Source organism: Bactrocera neohumeralis, chromosome 5 (genome assembly GCF_024586455.1).
Source record: "Bactrocera neohumeralis isolate Rockhampton chromosome 5, APGP_CSIRO_Bneo_wtdbg2-racon-allhic-juicebox.fasta_v2, whole genome shotgun sequence".
NCBI classification, from domain to species: Eukaryota; Metazoa; Arthropoda; class Insecta; order Diptera; family Tephritidae; genus Bactrocera; species Bactrocera neohumeralis.
Genome location: NC_065922.1, coordinates 23,122,637 through 23,145,296, shown reverse-complemented (window position 1 = coordinate 23,145,296; position 22,660 = coordinate 23,122,637). Strand labels below are relative to the sequence as shown.

General features: G+C 36.2%; 5 protein-coding genes and 1 long non-coding RNA gene across 11 annotated transcripts in view; 2 read left to right on the top strand and 4 right to left on the bottom strand.

The window, feature by feature from the left end:
* LOC126758615 (high mobility group protein DSP1) overlaps positions 1-22,660 on the top strand; it is a 273,973-nt gene that overhangs the window by 181,681 nt on the left and 69,632 nt on the right. For 2 of the 3 annotated variants that reach the window (XM_050472956.1, XM_050472955.1), the window contains exons 1-3: positions 18,166-18,644; positions 19,204-20,725; positions 20,922-22,226. The exons of the other annotated variant lie outside the window; for it this stretch is intronic. In XM_050472956.1, coding sequence (XP_050328913.1) covers positions 19,322-20,725; positions 20,922-22,226 — 2,709 coding nt within the window. In that variant the 5' untranslated portion in view covers positions 18,166-18,644; positions 19,204-19,321. Of the gene's footprint in view, positions 1-18,165; positions 18,645-19,203; positions 20,726-20,921; positions 22,227-22,660 lie in introns of those variants that run through there. 3 annotated transcript variants of the gene reach the window in all.
* Positions 1,418-7,803, bottom strand: LOC126758619 (heparan-alpha-glucosaminide N-acetyltransferase). 3 transcript variants are annotated; one of them, XM_050472965.1, is made up of 11 exons: positions 6,904-7,803; positions 4,812-4,988; positions 3,590-3,705; positions 3,382-3,530; positions 3,130-3,304; positions 2,855-3,059; positions 2,631-2,795; positions 2,439-2,560; positions 2,202-2,371; positions 1,953-2,139; positions 1,418-1,880 (listed from the first exon to the last, which is right to left on the bottom strand). In XM_050472965.1, the coding sequence occupies exons 2-11, from the start codon at positions 4,953-4,955 to the stop codon at positions 1,586-1,588; spliced, it is 1,728 nt and encodes a 575-aa protein (XP_050328922.1). In that variant the 5' UTR covers positions 4,956-4,988; positions 6,904-7,803; the 3' UTR covers positions 1,418-1,585. The 3 variants fall into 3 exon arrangements, with proteins under 3 accessions (XP_050328922.1, XP_050328920.1, XP_050328921.1); XM_050472963.1 differs by having other exon boundaries at positions 6,843-7,802; XM_050472964.1 differs by lacking the exon at positions 6,904-7,803 and adding an exon at positions 6,705-6,831.
* Positions 7,984-10,506, bottom strand: LOC126758625 (synaptobrevin homolog YKT6). The gene is made up of 3 exons (XM_050472973.1): positions 10,274-10,506; positions 10,050-10,206; positions 7,984-9,981 (listed from the first exon to the last, which is right to left on the bottom strand). Exons 2-3 carry the CDS (start codon positions 10,172-10,174, stop codon positions 9,507-9,509), a joined length of 600 nt encoding a protein of 199 aa, XP_050328930.1. The 5' UTR covers positions 10,175-10,206; positions 10,274-10,506; the 3' UTR covers positions 7,984-9,506.
* Positions 13,046-13,664, bottom strand: LOC126758627 (uncharacterized). Its single transcript, XR_007666864.1, has 2 exons — positions 13,325-13,664; positions 13,046-13,258 (listed from the first exon to the last, which is right to left on the bottom strand). It is a non-coding gene; the product is annotated as an uncharacterized LOC126758627 (long non-coding RNA).
* LOC126758624 (NFU1 iron-sulfur cluster scaffold homolog, mitochondrial-like) lies at positions 13,838-15,038 on the top strand. Its single transcript, XM_050472972.1, has 3 exons — positions 13,838-13,992; positions 14,052-14,293; positions 14,350-15,038. Exons 1-3 carry the CDS (start codon positions 13,919-13,921, stop codon positions 14,871-14,873), a joined length of 840 nt encoding a protein of 279 aa, XP_050328929.1. The 5' UTR covers positions 13,838-13,918; the 3' UTR covers positions 14,874-15,038.
* On the bottom strand, positions 15,183-17,154 carry LOC126758623 (uncharacterized). 2 transcript variants are annotated; one of them, XM_050472970.1, is made up of 6 exons: positions 17,045-17,154; positions 16,791-16,990; positions 16,605-16,731; positions 16,316-16,515; positions 16,130-16,256; positions 15,183-16,069 (listed from the first exon to the last, which is right to left on the bottom strand). In XM_050472970.1, exons 2-6 carry the CDS (start codon positions 16,988-16,990, stop codon positions 15,752-15,754), a joined length of 972 nt encoding a protein of 323 aa, XP_050328927.1. In that variant the 5' UTR covers positions 17,045-17,154; the 3' UTR covers positions 15,183-15,751. The 2 variants fall into 2 exon arrangements, with proteins under 2 accessions (XP_050328927.1, XP_050328928.1); XM_050472971.1 differs by having other exon boundaries at positions 17,051-17,099.

Below are 22,660 nucleotides of genomic sequence, written 5' to 3'. Positions count from 1 at the left end.
TAACGAATTGCATAATTCTAGGGACACGAATTCTTTATCATCCTTTTTGCGTTGTACACATTGATATTGCCCATCGAATCAACGGTCCCAGATGTATTTAAAACACTTTCGAACCGCTGATAGACATTATTTGAAGTATTTTTTTTTCTAACAGTTAAAATTCAACACCATTGATATTACTTGAATTCGAACTCAGATTGAGAGTTTGCGAACAGAGAACACCTCGGACTCATTGCTATTTAAAAATAACTGTTGTTCGGTCATGTACAGTGACAGGAAAGTTTACCAATGTGAAAGAAGTATATATCCTCCTTGTCTCGTGAATCTAGAGTAACCAATGCGCAAATACGTTCTTGATATTGTGAAAGGTTAAGCTCCTACTTATCCGTAATCGAACCCCACATACCAAATCGTTATCCATTTTTCGATCACCGTAACAGAAAAGTAGAAAATGCCGTCCTATCCTCCTTGTCTTGCGAATCTAGTAAATGGTTACTATTGAACAACTACGTTCTGAAATCTGTAGTACGTTAAGTTCCTACATATCCAAAATCGACTCCGACATACCAAATCTATGTTCGGCATGCATTGAAGTCCCCTATGAGACCAATCACCTCTTGGATGTCTTATGAAACCAGAGTAAAGTAAGTCTTTCCCGTATGGTCCAACCCCATCGACGTTTCCTGGACCTTCCGTTCGCTGATTTTAATGACAATTAACTTGCACCCTGCCATCCAAACAGAATCTAAATAATCGCTATCACAACAGCAACGACATACTATACATAGAGAGAGAAACATAATACATTTCTTCTTTATTGGCGTAGACACCCCTTACCCGGTTATATCCGAGTTTGCAACAGCGCGCCAGTTGTTTTTTCGTTTCGCTGTTTGGCGCTAATTGGAGATTCCAAGAGTAGCCATATCCTTCTCCACCTGGTCTTTTAAGCGGAGTAGAGATCATCTTCCTGCTTCGTCGAATACTCTTAGAGCTGGAGTGTTCTCGTATAGCTCATCGTTCCATCGACTGCGGTATTCGCTGTTGCCAATAGAACAGAACCTTTCTCTCGAAAACTCGTAACGCCGACTAATCAGATATTGTCATCGCCTCTACCTCTGCACCATATAGCAGGACGGGGATGATAAGTGATTTGTAGAGTTTGGTCTTTGTTCGTCGAGAGAGGACTTTACTTCTCAAATGCCTACTCGGTCTGATGTAGCTCCTGTTGATGGTTATTTTGCGATGGATTTCGAGGCTGACATTGTTGTTGGTGTTAAAGGTGGTTCCAAGATATAGACTAACATAATACATTTGGATCTAAGAATTTACGGTTCGAGTCGCTACGATCAAATACGAAGAAATTCGTATTTATGTATATAAAAGTAACGTCTAGACCACGAAGTGTCCAAAAAACATATTTGTATAAAAATTTACATATATATTTATTTACATGATTCGAATTTAAGCTTGAGTTTATGAAGTAGTATATGTATATATAAAATAAAAATTTACATACATATTTACAATTCTATAAAATCCATTATATTTAACAGTTGATATTGGATAATTCCTTTAGCTTTACACCTTATAAACTATAATAAAACTTAATAGAATCTAAATAGAGTGCAATCGCCACCCAAAGTAAGGTATTCCAAGTGGCTTCAAGCAAAAGCACGAAATGGGTATTCATCGGTCCAATGCGCCAGTGCCACGGCAACATTTTATGCATAACGGTATGACCCACATACATAATAATTGCATTCATGCCAGACTCCACAAACGGATAGCCCGTCCACCAGCGACGCACGTCAATAACAAAGTAGAGTATGCTGAGCACGAAGAAAGCCAAAGCAGAGGTGACACAAACAAAAGAAAGAGACCTGCAATAGAAAATATTTTTAAATATATGTACAATATTATTCTGCGACTAAAAATTTTGTCTCCATACGCACCAAAGATTTTTATTAATTGGTATGGGACCAGCTTCCACAGTGAAAAAGCAAAGGGCGCCACCCAGCAGAGCCAGAGCAAGCGACCAATACAGCCAGCGTTTAATGCGTGCGCTCCAACCGGTATGCACCAATATAATAACACCAGCGAGGACGCCTAAAAATGCCTGCACCACAGTCAAAAGGCAGCCTGTGGGAGTACAAATAAAATTTTTTAAAGTAGACTTCTTTTTATACCAATTTTTTCCTTACCAAAGACACCTTCGGGATCGAAAGCCTGTGCGCCGTATATAAATTTCGCGGTGGGATGCTGATAGATGTGCGCATCGCCTAAAATCAAACGATCTACATAACCGTTAGCGCCGCCTGTACAGTTGGGATATTGTGCGTTCGCGTGCTTGCCGCCAGGACCGAGATAACCGCTTATCAAAGAGAATATTTAAAAAATTAACCATTTAAAATAATGGTATATTATTCACATAAACTCACGTCGGACAATTTGGCACTGGAAGTCCGAAGATTAAACCCAAGTAAATGGCAATGAGTGAGAGCATTACCAAAAATTCTGTTTTCAACAAAATAATATCGCATAAAGCGCGCTTCCAAGCAATCTAAATATATAACAACAAAATGTATAAAATATATCCGTACATAAAAAAATTATATAGTAAGACCACTTACCTGAGGCATCACAAACTCCCTCTCAATAAAGACGGTGTGAACCAATCCACAGACTAGATATGCAACAGCAAACCGTTGTAGTACACCCATTATACGTAAATTGGACATTTGTGGACCATTAATGGAATTTAGACATACGCCGATAGCAAATAGTTTAAGTGAACGCTAAAAAAATAATACTTATAAAAACATGTCATTATCATTAAACTACTGTAAGATCTTACCCAAACGATACGTCGACATATTCGCGCCTTCGACGTCCCACGCGCCACTTGCGACTTAATCGAAATCGGTATGCAAACGCCCATAATCCATAAGAATGAAGGAAAGACAACATCTGCCAAATGTAGACCATTCCAAGGTGCATGTTCGATCCACCAGTAGTCACCGCCGCCACTATTTACAAATATCATCAAAACAATTGCCATGCTAAAACGGCGCATACGAAAAAATTAATAAAATAACAGCTATAAGTATTTTACTGCTTCACGCATTTTACCCCCTAAAAGCATCCAAACTGCGCATTCGTTTGCTCGTCTGCGCAGGCGCAACCGCAGCATTGATTTCAGTTGCAGCGGCCGCCTCGGGGCTGAATGTATACGAACGCCAAGCGCAGCAAGCCATTCGTATCGCAGCCAAAACCAAAGTGACTAGGATAAACACCGAAGCGAGCGCTAAAGAATAAACCGACGATTAATTTATATAACAACATGCTTTTATCTTATAAAACATAATAATTTCTATTACATACATAAATTGACATTGACGCCCGCTTTATCTGTTATCAGCTCACAGCTACCATTTTCATGCAACGTAAAATTATAAACCCCAAATTCTTGCAACTCTGTTGCGGACGCATACAAATCGCACACACTGTTACAGTTCGTGTCATTGCATTGCCTGAGGAAAGAAAGAAAGTGGTTTGATATCTCTTTTTTTCAAAAAAATAAAAGATTTACACTTCATTAGCGGTCAGCGCATCCATTTCTTTGTCATACACTTTAAATTCCCAGCCACGCGCCACATTTAATTTGAATGTAAAGTTGTGCATTGATTTCGCAAAGCTAAATGGGCACTGGGAGAAAAACAAACAATGTTATCAATTTCAAATCTATTTATGTACATATACATATGTCTTTGCATAGTGCTTAATGTACAAATGTATATCAAGGGTGATCCATTTCGAGATTCCTGGAAAATGTTTTATATCATTCGAGAGAACATTCTTTGGTATTATTTTTTGAAGAATGTTGACCGCGGCTACGTCTCAGAGGGTCCATCCGTTGAGTTCAATTTTCGATGACTCGTTTAAGCATTTCGGCTAGTAACTGGCGAATAAGACGAGTGATGTTTTGCTCCAAGACCTGAATCTAAGCTGGATTGTCCGCATAGACTTTAGATTTTACATATCCCCACAGCAAAAAGTCTAAAGGTGTGATATCACACGATCTTGGTGGTCAATCGATCGGCCCAAAAGTGAAATTATCTGCCCACCGAAGGGTTCTCTTAATAAATCCATTAATTGATGCGATGTGTGCGAAGTGGCGCCATTTTGTTGAAACCAAATGTCGTCGAGACATCAAAAAATCGGTTAAAGGTCGCCATTGGCGGTTACATTCTCACCGACATCATTTTTGAAGATAAATTGACCGATGATTCACCGGCCCACAAGCCACACCAAACCGTTGTTTTTTCTGGATGAAATGGTAGCTTTTGAATTTGCCTTCGTCCCAAATGCGGCAATTTTGCTTGTTTACATACCCATTGAGCCAGAAATGGGCTTCATCGCTGAAGAAAATTTGTCACGAAAACGTCGAATCTTTTTCGAATTTTTCAAGATCCCATAGAGCGAAGCGATGTCGCTTGGGAAGGTCGAGCGGCTTCAGTTCTTGCACAAACTGTATTTTTATCGCTTTCAGTTTAAGATCTCGACGTAAAATCTGCCAAGTAGTTCAATACATCAGTCGTAGGTCTTGCGAACGGCGCCGAATCGACTCTCCACGGTCTTCGTGTACACTCTCAGCTATATTTTTTCCCCAAACAACACTGAACAGCAATAATGTGACAGTTTAACACGACTCACGCGTGTCGAAAACTCACGCATCTTTCAAAAGAGACTATTGAAAAAAGTACCTCAAATTGGATCACCCCTTATTTATCGTTTTTTTGGTTTTTACTTACTGTGTAACATTCTTCAGACCGACTGTAAAGATAAGCCGGTTTGTTGTAGTGAGATTTGACCACTAAGTATGCTTCATCAACTTTCAAGTCTCGCATATTCATGCCACGCCACACTGGCTCAGTATATTCGACAAATTGAGACATGATTTCTTCGAATCATTTAAGTATATGAACAAACTGCATCATGAGAAAAAAAAAACAAAAATAAAAAGAAGAAAGAACAAAAACAAATGCTTAATTTCTATGCAATAAAAGGGCAAGGGTCACTCTCAATTCTCGCCGCAACTTGATCTCGTCATCTGCAATGGGAGACAGTTTGTTGGTTGCATCCGAAGACTGCTCAGCATATTGTCTCATGTCGTCGACATAGTTGAGGAAGGACCTCTTGATGCTCCTAGGAGGCGGTTCCGCTTCAAGAAGATGATTTCTACGAAAACACCCCAGCAGAAACTGCTTGAAGAAGAATTCATTATACTCCTTAACTGGGAGCATATGGGCCTCGCTGTGCACATGTTCGATAGGAAACATCAAAAGGCATCCCGTTTGCGTTTCACTGGATCCAGGCGACTATATTGGTGCGGTGTAGTTAAGGACCGAAACGGCTGATTGCCTTGTATATTGCCAACAACGTTGTCTTTTCCCCATGTGCTGCCGGCTAGCGACTTGAGGAATTTAATACGGCTCTATACTTTGGCAATAATCGCGGTCGTGTGAGGAGTGAAGGAACACAGGCTGTAGAGTGTCGCACCTAAAATCTTAGAGTTATTGACAGTCGGAATTTTAACGCCATTAACTGCAATATTTTTTAAGGTCAAGTCTGTACTTCTTCTTCCAGTTTGTGAATATGGTCAATTTTTCCATAAAAGGACATGCTTTCAACATGCCTTATATGGCAGCTGTAGAGAGAAAAGGACGTATTCAAAATTGCAGATAGATAAGCTGGTACCTACAAACAGACAAACCTGCAGATCGACTCTGCTTGTCTTATTGACGACGACGTTTACGTCTGAGTTTTACAAATTTCATGATAAACTTATTATACGCTGTTCAGATTATAAAAATAATTACAGAAAATACATTAATCTAGACCGCATCTAAGAAATCTAGATACAGTTTCTAACGATGCAAGCATTCGAGAAATAAACGTCATGCCCATGGACGCTGTACCGAAACAAATTTTTAAGACTGTTTGAGTGTTTGGGAGCATCTAAAGAGCTAGTCACTATCTTGTGAATTAATCGAATCTCACTTTAGCTTTGCAGAACACTTTGACCAGTTTAGACCAGTCGGTTATATTTCGGAATTTTAAAGGAATGCTCCATAGAAAATTGAGGTTTTTACAGAGATATTTTCCTGTTTGAAATGTTTTTGTTCTATTGCATTTTTACTTCGCCTCTGTTCAGCTGATCTATCTTAAGGAGTTCTGACGAAGTGAGCTCACCAAATATGATCAATTTCGGAAAGGTGAGCTTTATGGATACTTAGAAGGAGGGGCCAGTTTATGCTATTTATGAGACCAAAACTGTCATTCTAGATTGATTTTGATTGAGAGACAATCAATGCGAAAAGTCGGTGGAAGTGCTAATAGCTCAACTGTGAATGGCGTTTGGTACGGGCCAGTTGTGTCCGTAGTCTGTTGGGTTTCCTCTGCGTATCGTTTCACAAGCCTCTAACTATTTTCAAATTTTGAATTTTCGTTCAACAAATTACTACATATGAATGTATTTATGTAACAAATTTATTTATATACATATATTATATGGCATGTCTTCCGCACAGCAAACAGGTTGTTTTATTTGACGCACACTGTATTAATTTATGTAAACATTTTGCAAATCAAATCTGAAAACCACCTACACAATCTAACTAATATTGAGGTCAATAAAAACTCACTAATGTTTGATTGATATTACAAGGCACCGGAACTTGCAATTATCTAAATAACCTATTTACTAGAATACAAATTCCTTCACCAATTCATATTAAAAATTAAAGTGCTTAGGTATATTTCTAATAAAAATTTTTTTTTACATTTGACTTTATATCACTATCTTGTATTTAAACTGCATTTGTACTATATGTAAATATTTACACAAAATCAAAATATGTCAACAATACAGCAAAGCCAAATTACTACTGTCAATTCTTGTTTGTTACTGCGCACCAAAGTGCATACATTGGTACATACATATGTATGTATGTATGTAGTTGGGGCAGTATCCACATAAACAGCTGAAACTACTGTGGGGAACGTCAAAATGAACATTTGTAGAGTTTTTACAACGAAGTGGAATTGAAACACTTTTTTTGTTTTACTTTGGGGCATTTGTAGCAATTTTTAAATAGTGGGAGCTTGGCCTATGGCGATACCTAAGAGGCCCCATTTCAATGTTTTTTTTTATGAAACAGTTAAAATCCATTTTCAAAAATCGTTGGTACATCATAGTATGACTATGGTTACAAAAATCAAGCAGTGTATTAAAATATACGGCAATGGCAGCAATTACTCTAGAGTGTATGGAAAATAGCTGAATCTAAAGAAACTAAAAAATTAAAATTATATCGTTGGATACTCGCTTTACGCTGGTTTTCTTTTTCGAAATTCAATTTTTTTCAATTTTTGGGTACATGTTAAAGTAAAAAAGAAACAAATTTTGGCAAAAAAATCAGTTAATAAAAGTAGCTAAGCTTTGAAGAAAAAAATGTCCAGCGTTACCTCGTAAATTATGTACATATGTATAGATAATCGCCAGACAGACAGTTAGTTATACAAATACTGGTAACTTCGTTTCTTCTGCAATTGATTTGAAATTTAGTAATTTTGCTGAAATAAATTTGGAAAAAAATATAAAAAACAAACCCTCTTCCCCCCTTAGGAAGATGTATTGTTTTTAAAACTGGATTTATTGGTAATATTCTGGATGTATTATATGTATGTATATGAAACTATAAAGTTAAAATAGATTAAAAAATGTTAACTATAATGTGAATAAACATAATTAAAAAAGAAAACATAGAAATAAAAAAAAATTAAAATAATTCGGCTACATATTTCTATTTTTATATTTATACACTTACGTAACATATATAATTTTAATTTAATTTATTGTGTACCTAATTTTTTTTATTTACTCTATGCCATTTAACATAGTAGTGATTTCTAATTGTGATGTATTTTTAATTTATTTATTTTTTTATTTTCACAAGTAACATTTAGAGGAACACGAGTATTTGCATATTTTTCATATCCGATACTTGCAACAATAAGTTCAAGCCACAATAGTAATAATTTTACATTATTAATTTTTATCGGTTGGGTTATTCGTTTATGTGTAGAATATAGCTACACGATATATGTATATATACTACATACATACATAGATGTATGTATATATGTGAGAATTTATGTTTTCAAATATATGTATATATTTGTAAATTTTCTTAGCAAAACCGTGACTAAAATATCTTCGTAACAAAAGATATATGTACATATGTACATATGCAAGTACAAGTTTTAAGGCATAAACACAAAAATAAATGTCTATAACAGTATTTCATATAAAAATGCAAAGATACATTTTAAGGATAAGAAATGGTTTTTAGATAAAATTAAGCATATAATTGCAACTACAGTTTTATTCTTTTAACTCGTATAATAGAAACTCAAAAAACTATAATTATATTGAAAATTTAAATTTTAACTAACCCGCATAACCTACTCTCTTCAATCACACTTTCCAATAATTACAAACATTTATTTATTCGATAGAATTCATTTCGTTACTTTTTTATGTAATTGCTATTCCTTGCTATTCTTTCATATAATGCTGTAAACAAATATTTTTTTTCTAAAAATGTGCAATACTGGTTCAATAAAAATATATTCAAATACAAAACTTTTTATTATAAATGTTACATGTGTATAAAGTATGAATGCAATAGTAGGCAGTTCAGTTTTGCTGCATTTTGTCTTTTATGTGAGATGTTCTACATAATGTACAGGGCGAACTCAGTTCAGTTTTTGACTAAGTGTATTACCGGTGCCAAAAAATCAACTACATCATCTTCCCTAAACTTCTCTGGATCATTATTTATGTTTATTTCATAAAATACTTTCCGGCATTGTTAAGCCTTTTGTGAAAACGCATGTGTTTGCAGTGCAGGTGGTTCAACTTGCCTTCGCCTATTTTATTTAACCAAAAGTATATATGTACATACCAATATTTGTTTAATTTTTTGTATAGATATATGTTGTTACCTAAAATCTCATCAATTGTCTTATAAAGAAACATGCAATATAAATACATATGTATATAAACAAATAGTATTTGGACAATATATTCAACATTTTCAGTGTCACTCGCTAAAAGAGTGTTTGCATTTCTCCAACTTCTTTCTTCGCATTTTTCAGAACAAAACAATAAATTTATAAAATCAAACTCAATAATTTGGAATGGGATGAATTTGTGAATTACTTTTACTTGTACGCTCTTTGCTCACATAATTTCGCTTTACTTTGTGTCTCTCTTCAACTAATTTCTCCATTTGGTTTCAACAAAAAAGCAGCGCTCGAAGCAATTACAGTTTAAATAAAAATAATCGAGCATACATACGTTTTCAAATATTAATAAAAAATAATAATTTTTTCACCCGCGAAAATTGATATTTGTATGTATTTCAGCTTATCTAAATCACTTAACTAAAATTGCAACATGAATTTGTCTTTTTGGCTGTCTTGTAAAATGCTTTACTTTGCATTGAAAGGTTTTCTGATTTAATTACCATGTCATCTAGCTTTTCGCCACGCTCAAGCACTGCTTCAATTGTATTCTTTAGTATAATCTTAGTTTCATCTAAATCGTTTTGCATTTTAGTCAACGCATCTGCCTCTTTTGGGTCCTGATATTTGGCTAAATATGCAGGCAAAGTATTAAAATCAATAGTTCCATCCGACCCCGTTTCCCAACGGTCCGCACTAATTTTCGCACTAAACTCATCTAAGATTTTTGTTATGAGCGTATGAGCAACGCGCTGCGGATACTCATGATCAGCAATCAATACGCCAGCTAAATTGTCGGCACGTACGTACACATGACACATATAGGCCTCTTGCTTTACTGACTGACGCATGGTGGGTTGTGTACGCTCCACAATGGTTTTTGATGCAAAACTGAAAGTTAATCCTTTGTATAGAAACTAATTGGTGTAAATAAAATATAAAAATTAACAAATACATACGTCATGAACTCTTGAACTGTGCCCCGTTGAAAAAATGAAAATGACTGTAAATCGTAAGTAGATTTTAATAGACGAGCTTCCGCAGAACCTTTGTAAAAAATACTCAGTGCAAAGAGTTTCACCATCGTTTTTGCTTTCAGCTGACTTCCTCGAAAAACTATTTGTTAAAAATGTGACTTAATATTATTTTTGATTGTTGATTGTTACATTATTATTATACTCACTTGACTGTTTAAATACAAGCGAAGTTTCAGAAATGTGATGCTCCCACTTATATGTAGAGAATTCAGTTGAAGATTATTGTATTTTTGATGACTATGCGTTGTTTAGTCAAAATTTTATGTTAACAAAAGCAGCAATATAATTTTCCTTCTTGAATTAAATTTCTTTAAAATTTTGATATTTCCCGTGTGTTGTTTTTTTTGCAAAATTTTTGTCTATTATCTTATGTCGTCATCTGTCAAATCAAAATGTAATTTTCTCAGAATGTTGCCACAATGTTTAAAAGTTATCTTTTTTTGATTATTTAATTGCAATTATATACACATATAAAAAAATCAAATGTGGCAAGAAAAATCTCTTTACATATGCTGCCTTCGCAGGCAATAATACTTATCATGATAAGCTTTCAAAGAAGTCAGATATATGAAATTATGTATAATAATTTTAAAAAATGTTTAAACGTAATTTGTTTTAATAAAAAAATTTTTTTGTCCGATTGACTTAAAATGAATATCCACGAATTATATAATTTTAAAAGTAACAGCTTGTGTTTAACCAGTTACAACATAAACTTGTTGTGAGAAAGGTTAAGTTAGACGACTGATCACTATGCCTGGAGCCATTCCCAAACTGTACCACTTTCACACCTATCTCACAAGAGACACCATTCTTTATATAGAGCTGCCGATCGTTCATCAGCACACCTTATGATCTTGGGAACCCCTTGACGCCCGGCACTTTCACACATTGGAGGTGATCCTAGATTCACTCTCTCCACGTTCATAAAAATTACGGAAATTGTCATAACTACTCTTTTCCACTCTTCTCGGCTGATGGCACCAACCTCCCTACTGCGATCGCATACGCTAAGTTCAGTGAAATGCGCAAGTTTAGCTATTTCGCTAAACGCTGACGCAAGTCCCGTGCTTAGTCTTTTTCCGAGAGAAGCTTCTCTCTCACGTGCCCTTTACAGCTTTTTTTTTTGAGGTACGCATTGTTCGGTTGTTCCTGTAATTCTTCCTTCGTTCAGCACCCTTCTCGTCCATAGATCTCTGCTCAGCCTGTCTGTCAACGCAGCGCTCCAAAATTTTAGCTGCTAAACATCGGACCGACTTCGCTTTCCTGTGTGTCCTAATGTGTCTGAGATAGAGGTTGCACCAGCCTTGGAAAATGAAGGATAGATTTGGAAATGGGTTACGACTTCCCTTCTCCTCCGGATTTCGTCTTCTCCTCGCTAAATTTGGTTGAAAATTTCATTGCTAAAAGGGTTTCCTCACAGCTTGAAGGTAGCCGGCTTTAATGGTCCCAAGGTTAGCTCTCACGAGGCACACCAACCAAATGATGACATGCAGGAAACGTACTCTGAGGGCTGTCATGGTTCCATCGGGACTGAGACAGTTACACCATTAGGCCACTAGGGAAGTACATATGTCATAAAGTAATTGCAGAGGTTACAATTAAATTAAACAGCAATAACCTTTTTTTTAGGAATTTGTTAAAACTTCAAATAACATTTATTCATTTAAAAAATCTATTATCTAAGAACGGTTAGACTGATTTTGTCGCCTCCTCTGACGTCTCCTTTTGCGTATATTCTCAGCACGTCGAACTTGTCTCTTCCAGCTGCGTTTTCTTCTCCTTCTAAGTTCAGCTCTTTTCCGCTTGATCCATTCCCGTATAATTCTTCTCCGGCGAGCCGCTCTCCTTTTTTGAGCTGGTGTGAGATTACCTGATGATGAAGGTGCTTGTGTGGTATTAGTGGGGGTTGGACTTGGAGTAGTAGAAGTAGTTGTTGTAGTTGATGAAGTTGTTGCAGTAGCTGAAGTGGTTGATGTCGGGGAAGTAGGTGAAGTAGGCGAAGTTGGACTCGTTGGACTAGTTGGACTAGTTGGCGAAGTCGCTGGTTGAGCATTACAAATGCTAGCAAAGTAAATCACTACCGAAAACACGAACACGAATCGTATATTCCAATACAACAGTTTCATTTTCGAACTCTCAAAGGCGTATCATATTAAATTACAGAAAAGTTAAACTAATGTAGGATCATCAACAAATTGTACTGCTTTATATATCACAGTGTAGCCTTCAAATACATAACAATTGTTTTTGATAGATTATACTTCCGGCCGTTGAATTAGTTTTTAAAATTCGTAACCATTATTTGTAAAGCTGGTTTTGTAAAAGAGATATTTATACCCTGAACAGAGTATATTACGTTTGTCACGAAGTTTGCAACACCACGATGGAAATAAAATAACAACATGACGAGCTGAGTCCATTTACATAACTGGGTCCTCCTTTCTATCTGTCTGTCTGTTTATACGCAAACTAGTCCATCGGTTTTTGTGATATGGATTTAAAATTTAGCACACGAATCTGCTCATTTGTCGAAGCTTGTAGCTTACTATGAAGGGTTTTTTAGCAAACCCATTTAATAGTTTCGGTGCAACCGAAGTTAATGCTTTTCTTCTTTGTTAAAAATATGAACTTCCATATATATTTTAATCTTGGATACATATGTATATACTTTGATATTTATGTGAAGAACCGTTAAAGCAGTAAACGTAAGAAAATTTTAAATTGAGTGTCGAAATTTCCAGCGAAGTAGATCTGGTCGTCAAGGAAATTTGTATTTCTTTTTTTTTAACTGTACAAAGTACTTAACCAATCCAACAAGATTGTACATACATTAATATAAATACATATATATATGTTCTTAAAATGTTTACCAATTCAATATTGACATACCCCATATTGACTCAAAACGTGTAAACTTCCAATAATTACATTTCCATTTTATTATACATACATATGTACATACATATATTATGTATTCATGTAAGCCTCAAAACAGCAGTTTAATAAGCAACTGTTCAACATCATCCAGTGCCAATTCCTTCAAGCACCTCCAACATCCGGTAATCTCACCTCAGCTTAAATATGAATATTAGGAATTGCACGGAAATGGATAAAGCGTACATGTGGGCCTGACGATTACATTAGGACACACTAGACTTGAGATCAGCAATATTTACATATCATCAATCACTTACCATTAAGCTGGATATCATCCGAATATTAGTAGTTCCGTCGTAGAGGACAACAGGCCCATCCTTTGCGCCGCAAACATTGTTAACAATATATCCATAATTTAAACACTACGTTTATTTATTTAGGGGCGTTCACAATGTCTGGTTAATTTTATTTTAAACCGACAGAACTGTTTGCACAAAGTTTGATTATTGTGAATACTTAGGGAAAACAGTTCACAAAACTTGCATTGTGAACACGCAAAACTGTGTAAACGTGATGAGCCATGAAAGTGCATGCTCAGACGAGGACAGGACTCCTTCTGTAGGTAAAGTGTACCAGAATTTAACTCTCAGATGGATGTCCATGGTACCTATAACAATTTTCGATGCTTTGTTTATAATTTACTGGTCATTTGAACATTTTTCTATTTTATCTCTTCTCATCCTATAGTCTATAACGCCACCGGCATTTACTTACTTGCACCGATAAATAAGCGGTGGTAACTCTGTTATTATATGCAATAGCTTCAATCATAACATTAGCAGCTGATCGTAATTTTTGATTTTATTGCGGTCGATATAAAACTTTTGGAAGTCCGTGATATTAATTTAAAAATGTCTCGTTTAATTTTGCGTTCCTTGCGTAGTTCAGTTGGAGTTTTACGCAGTAACAATCGTTTATTTAACATGTGAGTAAAACAAAAAGTAACAATGCTTAGAAAATGTATTAATTTTAATAAATTCTAAGTTGCTTACTTCAATCGCAAAATTTGACATCATTTCAACATTATGGAGCGATTCCTACAAATAAGGCGCTGTTTGATAATAAGTCATCGGTTCCACTTTATCAATTTTGTCGTAATATGTTTATACAGACACAAGACACACCTAACCCTGACAGTCTAAAATTTCTTCCCGGCACAGACGTTCTGGGAAAAGGTAATACATACGACTTTCCCAGTGTATCTGCTGCGTATTGTAGCCCCTTAGGTAATTGTTTTATTTTTTGTATAAGCATGTTAATACAAACTTTGTCTACATAATAGCTAAGCTTCTCTTTCGTATCGACGGGGTGCGTGCTGTGTTCTTCGGTGCCGATTTCATAACAATATCTAAAGAAGAAGAAACGGATTGGGCCATTATTAAGCCAGAAGTTTTTGCTGTAATAATGGACTTTTTTGCCAGCGGTTTACCAATACTGAGCGAAGCTAAACCAAATTCAGATACACAAATCGAAGATGACGATGACGATGTGGTTATGATGATTAAAGAACTTCTTGACAGTCGTATCAGACCCACTGTGCAAGAAGATGGAGGAGATATTATATATATGGGTTATGAAGATGGTGTAGTTAAGTTAAAGATGCAGGGATCATGTTCTTCCTGTCCAAGCTCCATTGTTACACTTAAAAATGGCGTACAAAATATGTTGCAATTCTACATACCCGAAGTAGTGTCTGTTGAGCAAGTTTCTGATAAAGTAGATAAATTCGCAGAAAAAGAATTTGAAAAATTCGAAAGCAAAATCAAGTTGAAAGAACCTTCACCGACAAATGAAACACAAGCTTAATGTACTAAATATTATTCATTTAATGTTGTTAAATGTACCAAATTCTACTCAGTATAACGAGGTATATAATGTAAGAAAATTCATACATGATAAGATGTTACGTTGATTTGAGTTAATACAAATACATAAAAACATAAACCTGTACAGACGTACTAATAATATAAATGAAGTTATTTATTTTTTATAGTTTACTTATACCATATATAATGTCATAACACACCATAATTTTGTTTTTGCGTTTTTTTTCTGTTTTGATCGGCAAGTAGAAAATCCGATTTAGATCAAATGTAGACCGTTTCATTCGATAACTTTTTGCCATTTTAAAATTTACTTATATATATGTATGTTGGATCGACTTGTAAGAATAATGACTCCTACATTTGTGAAAATAGTTCACTAAAGAAATATCATGAAAGCGATGAAATTTTTTCTCAGAGCAGCAGAATCATTGAAGATATTGATGAAGCCATTTCCATATCGTTTGTCTAAATGTCGCAGAGTTATAGAAAATGCTTTCGGCTAACTTAAAGCCCGATTTCGAAAAAATGACAGAGGTTTACCAGTAGCTCCAAAATATGTCAACGTTATTGTACATGCGTGCCGTATTTTGCACAATTTTTTAAAAATGGAAAATGATGAAATTCATTCTTTGTGGATCCAAGATGCAAGAATATCAACTACGCTACACTACAAGAGCTGGGGAAAATGATGTATCAGCATCGGCTAGTAGAAATGCAGTTTGAGTTTTCGTGAGTATAAATGCCCTTAATACTTACTTACATTTATAACATTACCTTATCATCTAAAATATTAGCATACTTAATTACAAACATTATTACTGTAAAATTCATATATATTTTAAATTAGAAAAAAACTTTTTATACAAGTTTTTCTGTTATCTTTTCCATTAATATCAACAACTTTTCCGTTATTCGGTTCTGCTCCAGAATCGCCCCTACCATCTCCTGATTGACAAGTTTTGATTCTTCCGCAATTGTTTTTAGTATTTGTGTTTGCTGCTTTATTAATTTCACCATCTCACCGTCATAATTCCGCTTTCTTGCAGTTGGTGACTGCATTGGTGCCGATGATGATGACGGTGATGGCGATGACAGCTGAAATGATGGCGATGGCAGCTGAGGAGACGGAAGCGGAGAGGACAGCGATGGCATCGATGATGTTGGTGATGGTGAATTCTAAACAAAATGACTTTTTAAATGTATTTTTTGATAAATAAAATCAATGATTTTTCTTACCAAAGAATCAGTCTTAACATACAGTGCCGAATTGACGGCAGTTGACCCTATGATGCGGTGTACTGCCTGATAATGTTTCCATTCAGAGGGACTACCGCCAGAGGGATCAATTTTACTTTTCTCCTCTCTGTAAACATGTTTGGATATAGACATAGAAATATACTTGTAGTTATTGTAAAAACTCACCTGTATTTCTTTGTTAAATTTTTCACTTTGCAATGAACCTCTTCCGCAGTGTATCTTCTTCCCATTTCCACAGAAATTTCTTGATATATATGGGCATTCCTTTTCGCCTTTCGGAGGTCGTGGGCACGCTCCTCCCACTTCTCCAGCAGCTCAATCTCGTCCGGGAGTGTCCATTCGGAGCGTTGCTTCCTGATAGACATCTGAAATATTCGAAGATGTTGGTGATGGTGAATTCTAAACAAAATAACTCTTTAAAATTAATTATAGATAAATAAATGATTTTTCTTACCAAAGAACCAGTCTTCACATACAATGCCGAATTGACGGCAGTGGACCCCATGATGCGATGTATAGCCTGGTAATGTTTCCATACAGAGGGACTACCTCCAAATGGGTCAATTTTACTTTTCTCCTCTCTGAAAACATGTTTGGATATAAACATAGAAATATACTTGTAGTTATTGTAAAACCTCACCTGTATTTTTTTGTTAAATTTTTCACTTTGCAGTGAACCTCCTCCGCAGTGTATCTTCCTCCCATTTCCATTGCAATTTCTTGATATATATGGGCATTCCTTTTGGCTTTTCGGAGGTCGTGGAAACGCTCCTCCCACTTCTCCAGCAGCTCAGTCTCGTCCTGGAGTGTCCATCCGGAGCGTCGCTTCCTCATAGCCATCTGAAAAGTTCAAAAGTATAAATTTGTTTTGCTTTAAAATTAAGAAATGCTTACACTGACTATTTCGACGCTACATCACTGTGGCTACTCTATTCTTGTTTTGTGTATTGAAAATTTGAAAAACAGCTGTCCGTGTTGCTTGCTTTTTATTCACAATAGAGTAAAATTGGCCATTTTTAACAATGTTGCCTGTAGGCAACAAGCAGCTACTCTCTAAAATTTTTAAGATTAAATGGGATTTAGCAACGGAGTTATCTTCACTAACTCCTAAATTTATCCAGATTAATAGCCTTGACAGACGGCAGCGTTAATCCGGATTAACTGCGCACTTTGTCCTTTTTATAATATTTTCAATGAAAATTGATAGAAGATAAACATTACGGTTGTTAGCCGACCAATTTTTACCAAACCATTTTTTATTACAAAAGCATATCAACACATTATTTTTAAAACTGCATCAAAACATAGAAGTTTTATTGATATTATATTGAGAATTTGATAAACAGCTGTCAGGGTTGCTTGTATTTCATTCACAATAGATGAAAATTGGCCATTTTTAACAATGTTGCCAACGAAAATCTCACAAACTCCCTAAAATTTTGAGAGTTATTTTTGGATTCAGCAACGGAGTTAGCTGTGTAACTCCTGAATGAATCCCGAAAAATGCAATTAATCTGGTTTAACGCTGCCGTCTGTCAATGCTATAATGCAGCCGTCTGTCAATGAGATTTAATTAGGAGCTAGCAAAGGAGTTAACTTCACTAACTCCTAAATTTATCCGGATTTACTGCATTAACTGCCGTCTGTCGAGGCTAGAATACAATAACAACTCTTATAACAATTTGAATCATCTGTATTAAAGCATAAAAGATGTTGAACTTAAAAGTTCGGGTTTATAATTAATTTACTTTTTTTCTTTCACATAATAAAAATCCGAAATAAGATGTATTTTTTTTAAATAAAGCACATTTGTACATACATACATACATAAATTTCTAGTTGTTTGATGAATTTTTTAGATATTCAATAATCAGAGTTAACATTTTTATTTAAAACAATCTTATTTCACTTGAATCACCCCGTTTGCAGACGCCATTTGCAAGCTGCATCAAAAAAATTTCCCACACAGCCGCCATCACATTCGCTGCTTCGTTCGGGCTTTCTTCATTCGTTTGTCACAGTTTGGTAATTGCTCGTTCAATTGCCATCACGTCGTTTTCGCTTATTCCTGCACATTTAAATTAGTTAAAATAAAATACAATAAAATAATAGTATTTTACTTTTATTGTATAACAGAACATTTAACTAATGCTTCGAAAAACGTAAAATATTTACTTTTTTCGTAACAATAAGTGAAATACGCAGTAGACGAACAAAGCAGCAAAGTGAAGGGGAAAATTAGTGGAAAATTTTAATTTTCTTCGGGCTTTTCAAGTATTCAAAGGAAACATATAACCATTGATTGCTGTAAGGACCGTAGCGGTATCCGGCCAGACCAAAAACTAAAGCAGAATAAGTTTTACATCCGCTTTAATTGATTGCGAAAAAATAATAATAGTTTTATTACAATAGAACTATAATAAAGAACTTCGCATCGAAGCGGAAAATATAAATTGAACTATTTCAGTGAAATAGTGTTCAACTATAAAGTTAGGTAAGTCAATCATTCAAATTACTTGTATATAAGTAGGACTTAAATCGCATCCTACTTATTGTTTTTTATTAAGTAAGCGCTTTCTCCCTTTTGCCACGAAAAACGAGGCACTATTGATTTTCTCAACGATGGCAAGCGTACCTTTACGAAGTTGATACGTATAGAAAAATTGTATGCTTGTACATAGTTGTAGTTAGATATACATACATATGTGTACTTAAAGCCGACCCCCTTGCCATCTTACGAACGGTAACCATGTGGTTTTCTTTACGACTCCACTGCAACAAGACTAGTAAAAAGAACTAAGCCATACAATGCTTTATTTACATAATGAAAAATATACATACACATACATATCCAAAAAATTTATTGAAAAACGTTTTTATTTTTATGTGTCAATAAAAGTTTTTGCCGACTATGCTGATCCATGCTTCAAATTAAAAACTGACACAAGTAACCATGCCTACCTTTGTTGAAGTGTCACTTGAACGTCACTAAATGTATATACAAAAAATTCTAATTCTCATGTTTCGTTTCGTTCGTTTCTTTCAAATAATAGAAGCAACGTGGAAAATACGACTTTTATTCTAGAAGAATAGAAGTCAATTAGTTAAAGAAAAAAGGACGCAAAATATAAACCCACTTTTCGACGAAACTTTGCCAGAAAAGTAAATAAAATGTACGCAGGTGGTTATGCAGTGAATGGCGGCAGCCCACATGCCAACTCGAATGGTTTTTATGGTGGTGGTGGGGCAGGCGCTGGTCCACGTCCTGAACGTCCACATTATCAGCGAAACACCATGAATAACGGCAGCAACGCCGGTATGCCCTATGGCGGCGGATCGGGCTTATATGGAGGTGCCCAAAGCACCTACCGTGGCGGTAACAATTCTAATTCAATGATGACAAGTGGTGGTCCCAGCTTTTATGGGAACGGCGTGAGTAATCCTGGTGGTTTCCAAGCTCGTGGTAAAAATCCAAATTTCGTACCTCGTCATCAGAAACCCAACGGTGGTTACCAACCAAGCAATGGCGGATATCATGGCGGTATTAATTTGGGATTATTGAGTAAAGAAGAGAGAGCGGAACTACAGCGCGAAAAGGCAAAAAATCCCGGACGTAATTTACAAATTCCACGTTGGGAAAACCTCCAACCTTTCAAGAAAAATTTCTATGTACCACATCAAAACACACTGAATATGAGTGAACAACAAGTCGTCGAATTGCGAAATGAATTAGAAATTACTGTATCCGGTAATGGTATTCCACATCCAGTGTCATCGTTTGAAGAGTGTTCGCTACCAGAATACACTATAGAAGAAATGAAGCGTCAAGGCTTCACAAAGCCTACTGCTATTCAAGCACAAGGATGGCCGATTGCGCTCAGTGGACGTGACCTGGTTGGCATAGCGCAAACGGGCTCCGGTAAAACTTTGGCATACATGTTGCCAGCAATGGTGCACATTGCGAACCAACCACCACTACAACGTGGCGACGGACCTATAGCTCTCGTATTAGCACCTACACGTGAATTAGCCCAACAAATTCAATCCGTTGTACGTGATTATGGACACTTGTCTAAACCCGAGATCCGTCATACCTGTATTTTTGGAGGTTCATCAAAAGTACCTCAAGCACGTGATTTAGAAAGAGGTGTTGAAGTCATTATTGCAACTCCAGGACGACTGATAGATTTCTTGGAAAATCGTAACACAAATTTGCAACGATGCACCTATTTGGTATTGGATGAAGCCGATCGGATGCTGGATATGGGTTTCGAACCACAAATCCGTAAAATAATAGAACAAATTCGTCCTGATCGACAAGTAGTAATGTGGTCTGCAACTTGGCCTAAAGAAGTACAGGCACTTGCCGGAGATTTCCTAAAAGATTACATATCCATCAATATTGGTTCAATGAACCTCTCGGCTAACCACAATATTCGTCAAATGGTTGAAATATGTCAAGAAATGGAGAAACCTCAGCGCATTGTTAAATTACTACAAGAAATTGCACCGACAACAAACAATGCTGCAAATAATAATAACAAAATAATTATTTTTGTCGAAACTAAAATCAAGGTAAGTGTTGGAATAAAAGTTTTTCATTATTTTTTGTGTATTAACTACATCAGGAAAAATAACAAGTTAAAATCAAATTATCGTCATAAAAACTGCAATTTTATTTTTCTTAAATTTATAATTTTTGTTATCTGAAAATAACATTACTTAACGGATAAAGGAATATACCATTAATAATATTTCAATAAATTTCTAGGTCGAGGAAATCTTGCAAATTATTCGCAACGAAGGTTATACTGCCACCTCCATACATGGCGATAAGTCGCAACCTGAACGCGATTCAGTGCTAAAAGATTTCCGTAATGGAAAGTCGAATATTTTGATTGCCACCGATGTCGCTTCTCGTGGTCTAGATGTGGAGGATTTGCAGTATGTTATCAATTATGATTACCCAAATTCGTCGGAAAATTATGTTCATCGCATTGGACGCACTGGACGTTGTCAGCAATTGGGAACCGCATATACTTTCTTTACCCCGGACAATGGAAAGCAAGCACGTGATTTGATTTCTGTATTGGAGGAGGCCGGTCAGGTACCACCTCAAGAATTGTTGGATCTGGCACGTTCATCAGGTGGTAATGGTAATGGCCGCGGAAATAATAATCGTCGCTGGCAACAGCAGCCTACCCATCAACAGCGTAGCAATCCCTTGAATTATCAAGCTGGCAACAACGCTAACGGCGCATACGCTCCGAAACAGAATCACTATCAGCAACAAAACAACAGTATGTATCAGCCACATAACGGTGTTAGCAGTGGTGGTGCTGGTGGCAACTGGAACAATCGATCCGGTGTGGTTGGTGGCGGAGCTGGTGGGCAATACAACAATCCCGATGCCAGTGGCGGTCGCACATATCGCCCACGTGCTCCATTTAATGCCGGCGGTCCTCGCCCTATGATGGGCTACATGCCGCCACATATGCAACAAAATAATGGTTACGTACCACAACAACAGTATCGACCACGTAGTCAACAATTCATTCCACAGCAGAATGGTAATATACCACGTTTTCAGCAATATCAAAAACGAGAATATAATCAACAACAACACTACGATAAACAGCAAAATGTAGTTGCTAATGGCGGCGCTGGTGGCGGTGTGGAGCATCAACCGCATAACGGTGTTATCAACGGTACAACAATACAACAACAGCAACAGCAGCAACACCAACAGCAAGTAAATGTTGCTGCAAATATTGCAGCTGCAGTGGCTGCTGCCGGTGGTCAATTGGGCGGTGAGTATCCCAGCAATGTGTCGACACCACCGGCTGCAGCTTTATATGCTGCACCAGCACAATCGCCTCCTACTGCAGCTGCCAATACTGCGGCTGCTTATATGTATGATGCTAGTGGTGTTTTGGCTGCTGCTGCTGCAGCCGCCGCTGCCAATCCATATGGCGGTTTGGCACCAACAGCATACTACGCACACCCGCACCAGTTTGCTGCGGGTGTGGCACCAGCCACCACTGCTGACGTATTGCAACAACAACAGCAGCAGCAACAACAACAGCAACAGCAGCAAAGAGCGTAAGTGCATCAGACGTATGAATTATAGCAGTGCGCTTAGCAAGCATATAACATATACATACATTTCTTCAATTTTATCGACTTACTTACAAATATTTACTTATTGATACTACATAAAAAAAAAAAAAAACATTCATAAATAATAATAATCGATAAACGGTAACTGTTCAAGGTATACATTAAATATATAAAGCCGGTATGAGCCAAAAGGCACTTAAACGAGAGTTGAAAACAAAAAAACACGCATTGCAAAGAACGAAACAATTGAAAACAGTAGAAAATGTGTAGCGAAATAATACATATGACATATGTATGTAATAACTTACATGCATATATACGTGTATTTGTAAACAAAAATAACATAAGTATTCCCGGTGAAACATACTTTTATTTTTCAAATTAATCTTA

Excerpts from the sequence above, each read along its gene's own strand:
- LOC126758625 (XM_050472973.1), bottom strand. The coding sequence starts at position 10,174 with ATGGTGAAACTCTTTGCACTGAGTATTTTTTACAAAGGTTCTGCGGAA. Across the intron at positions 9,982-10,049 it reads ACAGTTCAAGAGTTCATGAC|TTTTGCATCAAAAACCATTG; the intron begins GTATGTATTTGT and ends ATTAACTTTCAG.
- LOC126758619 (XM_050472965.1), bottom strand. The coding sequence starts at position 4,955 with ATGTCTCAATTTGTCGAATATACTGAGCCAGTGTGGCGTGGCATGAAT. Across the intron at positions 2,796-2,854 it reads TATGTCGACGTATCGTTTGG|CGTTCACTTAAACTATTTGC; the intron begins GTAAGATCTTAC and ends TTATTTTTTTAG. Across the intron at positions 2,372-2,438 it reads CCAGTGCCAAATTGTCCGAC|CGGTTATCTCGGTCCTGGCG; the intron begins GTGAGTTTATGT and ends CTCTTTGATAAG.
- LOC126758623 (XM_050472970.1), bottom strand. The coding sequence starts at position 16,990 with ATGGCTATGAGGAAGCGACGCTCCGGATGGACACTCCAGGACGAGACT. Across the intron at positions 16,257-16,315 it reads AATTTAACAAAGAAATACAG|AGAGGAGAAAAGTAAAATTG; the intron begins GTGAGTTTTTAC and ends ACATGTTTACAG. Across the intron at positions 16,070-16,129 it reads ATGTTAAGACTGATTCTTTG|AATTCACCATCACCAACATC; the intron begins GTAAGAAAAATC and ends CATTTTGTTTAG.
- LOC126758624 (XM_050472972.1), top strand. The coding sequence starts at position 13,919 with ATGTCTCGTTTAATTTTGCGTTCCTTGCGTAGTTCAGTTGGAGTTTTA. Across the intron at positions 13,993-14,051 it reads AACAATCGTTTATTTAACAT|TTGCTTACTTCAATCGCAAA; the intron begins GTGAGTAAAACA and ends ATAAATTCTAAG. Across the intron at positions 14,294-14,349 it reads TGCGTATTGTAGCCCCTTAG|CTAAGCTTCTCTTTCGTATC; the intron begins GTAATTGTTTTA and ends TCTACATAATAG.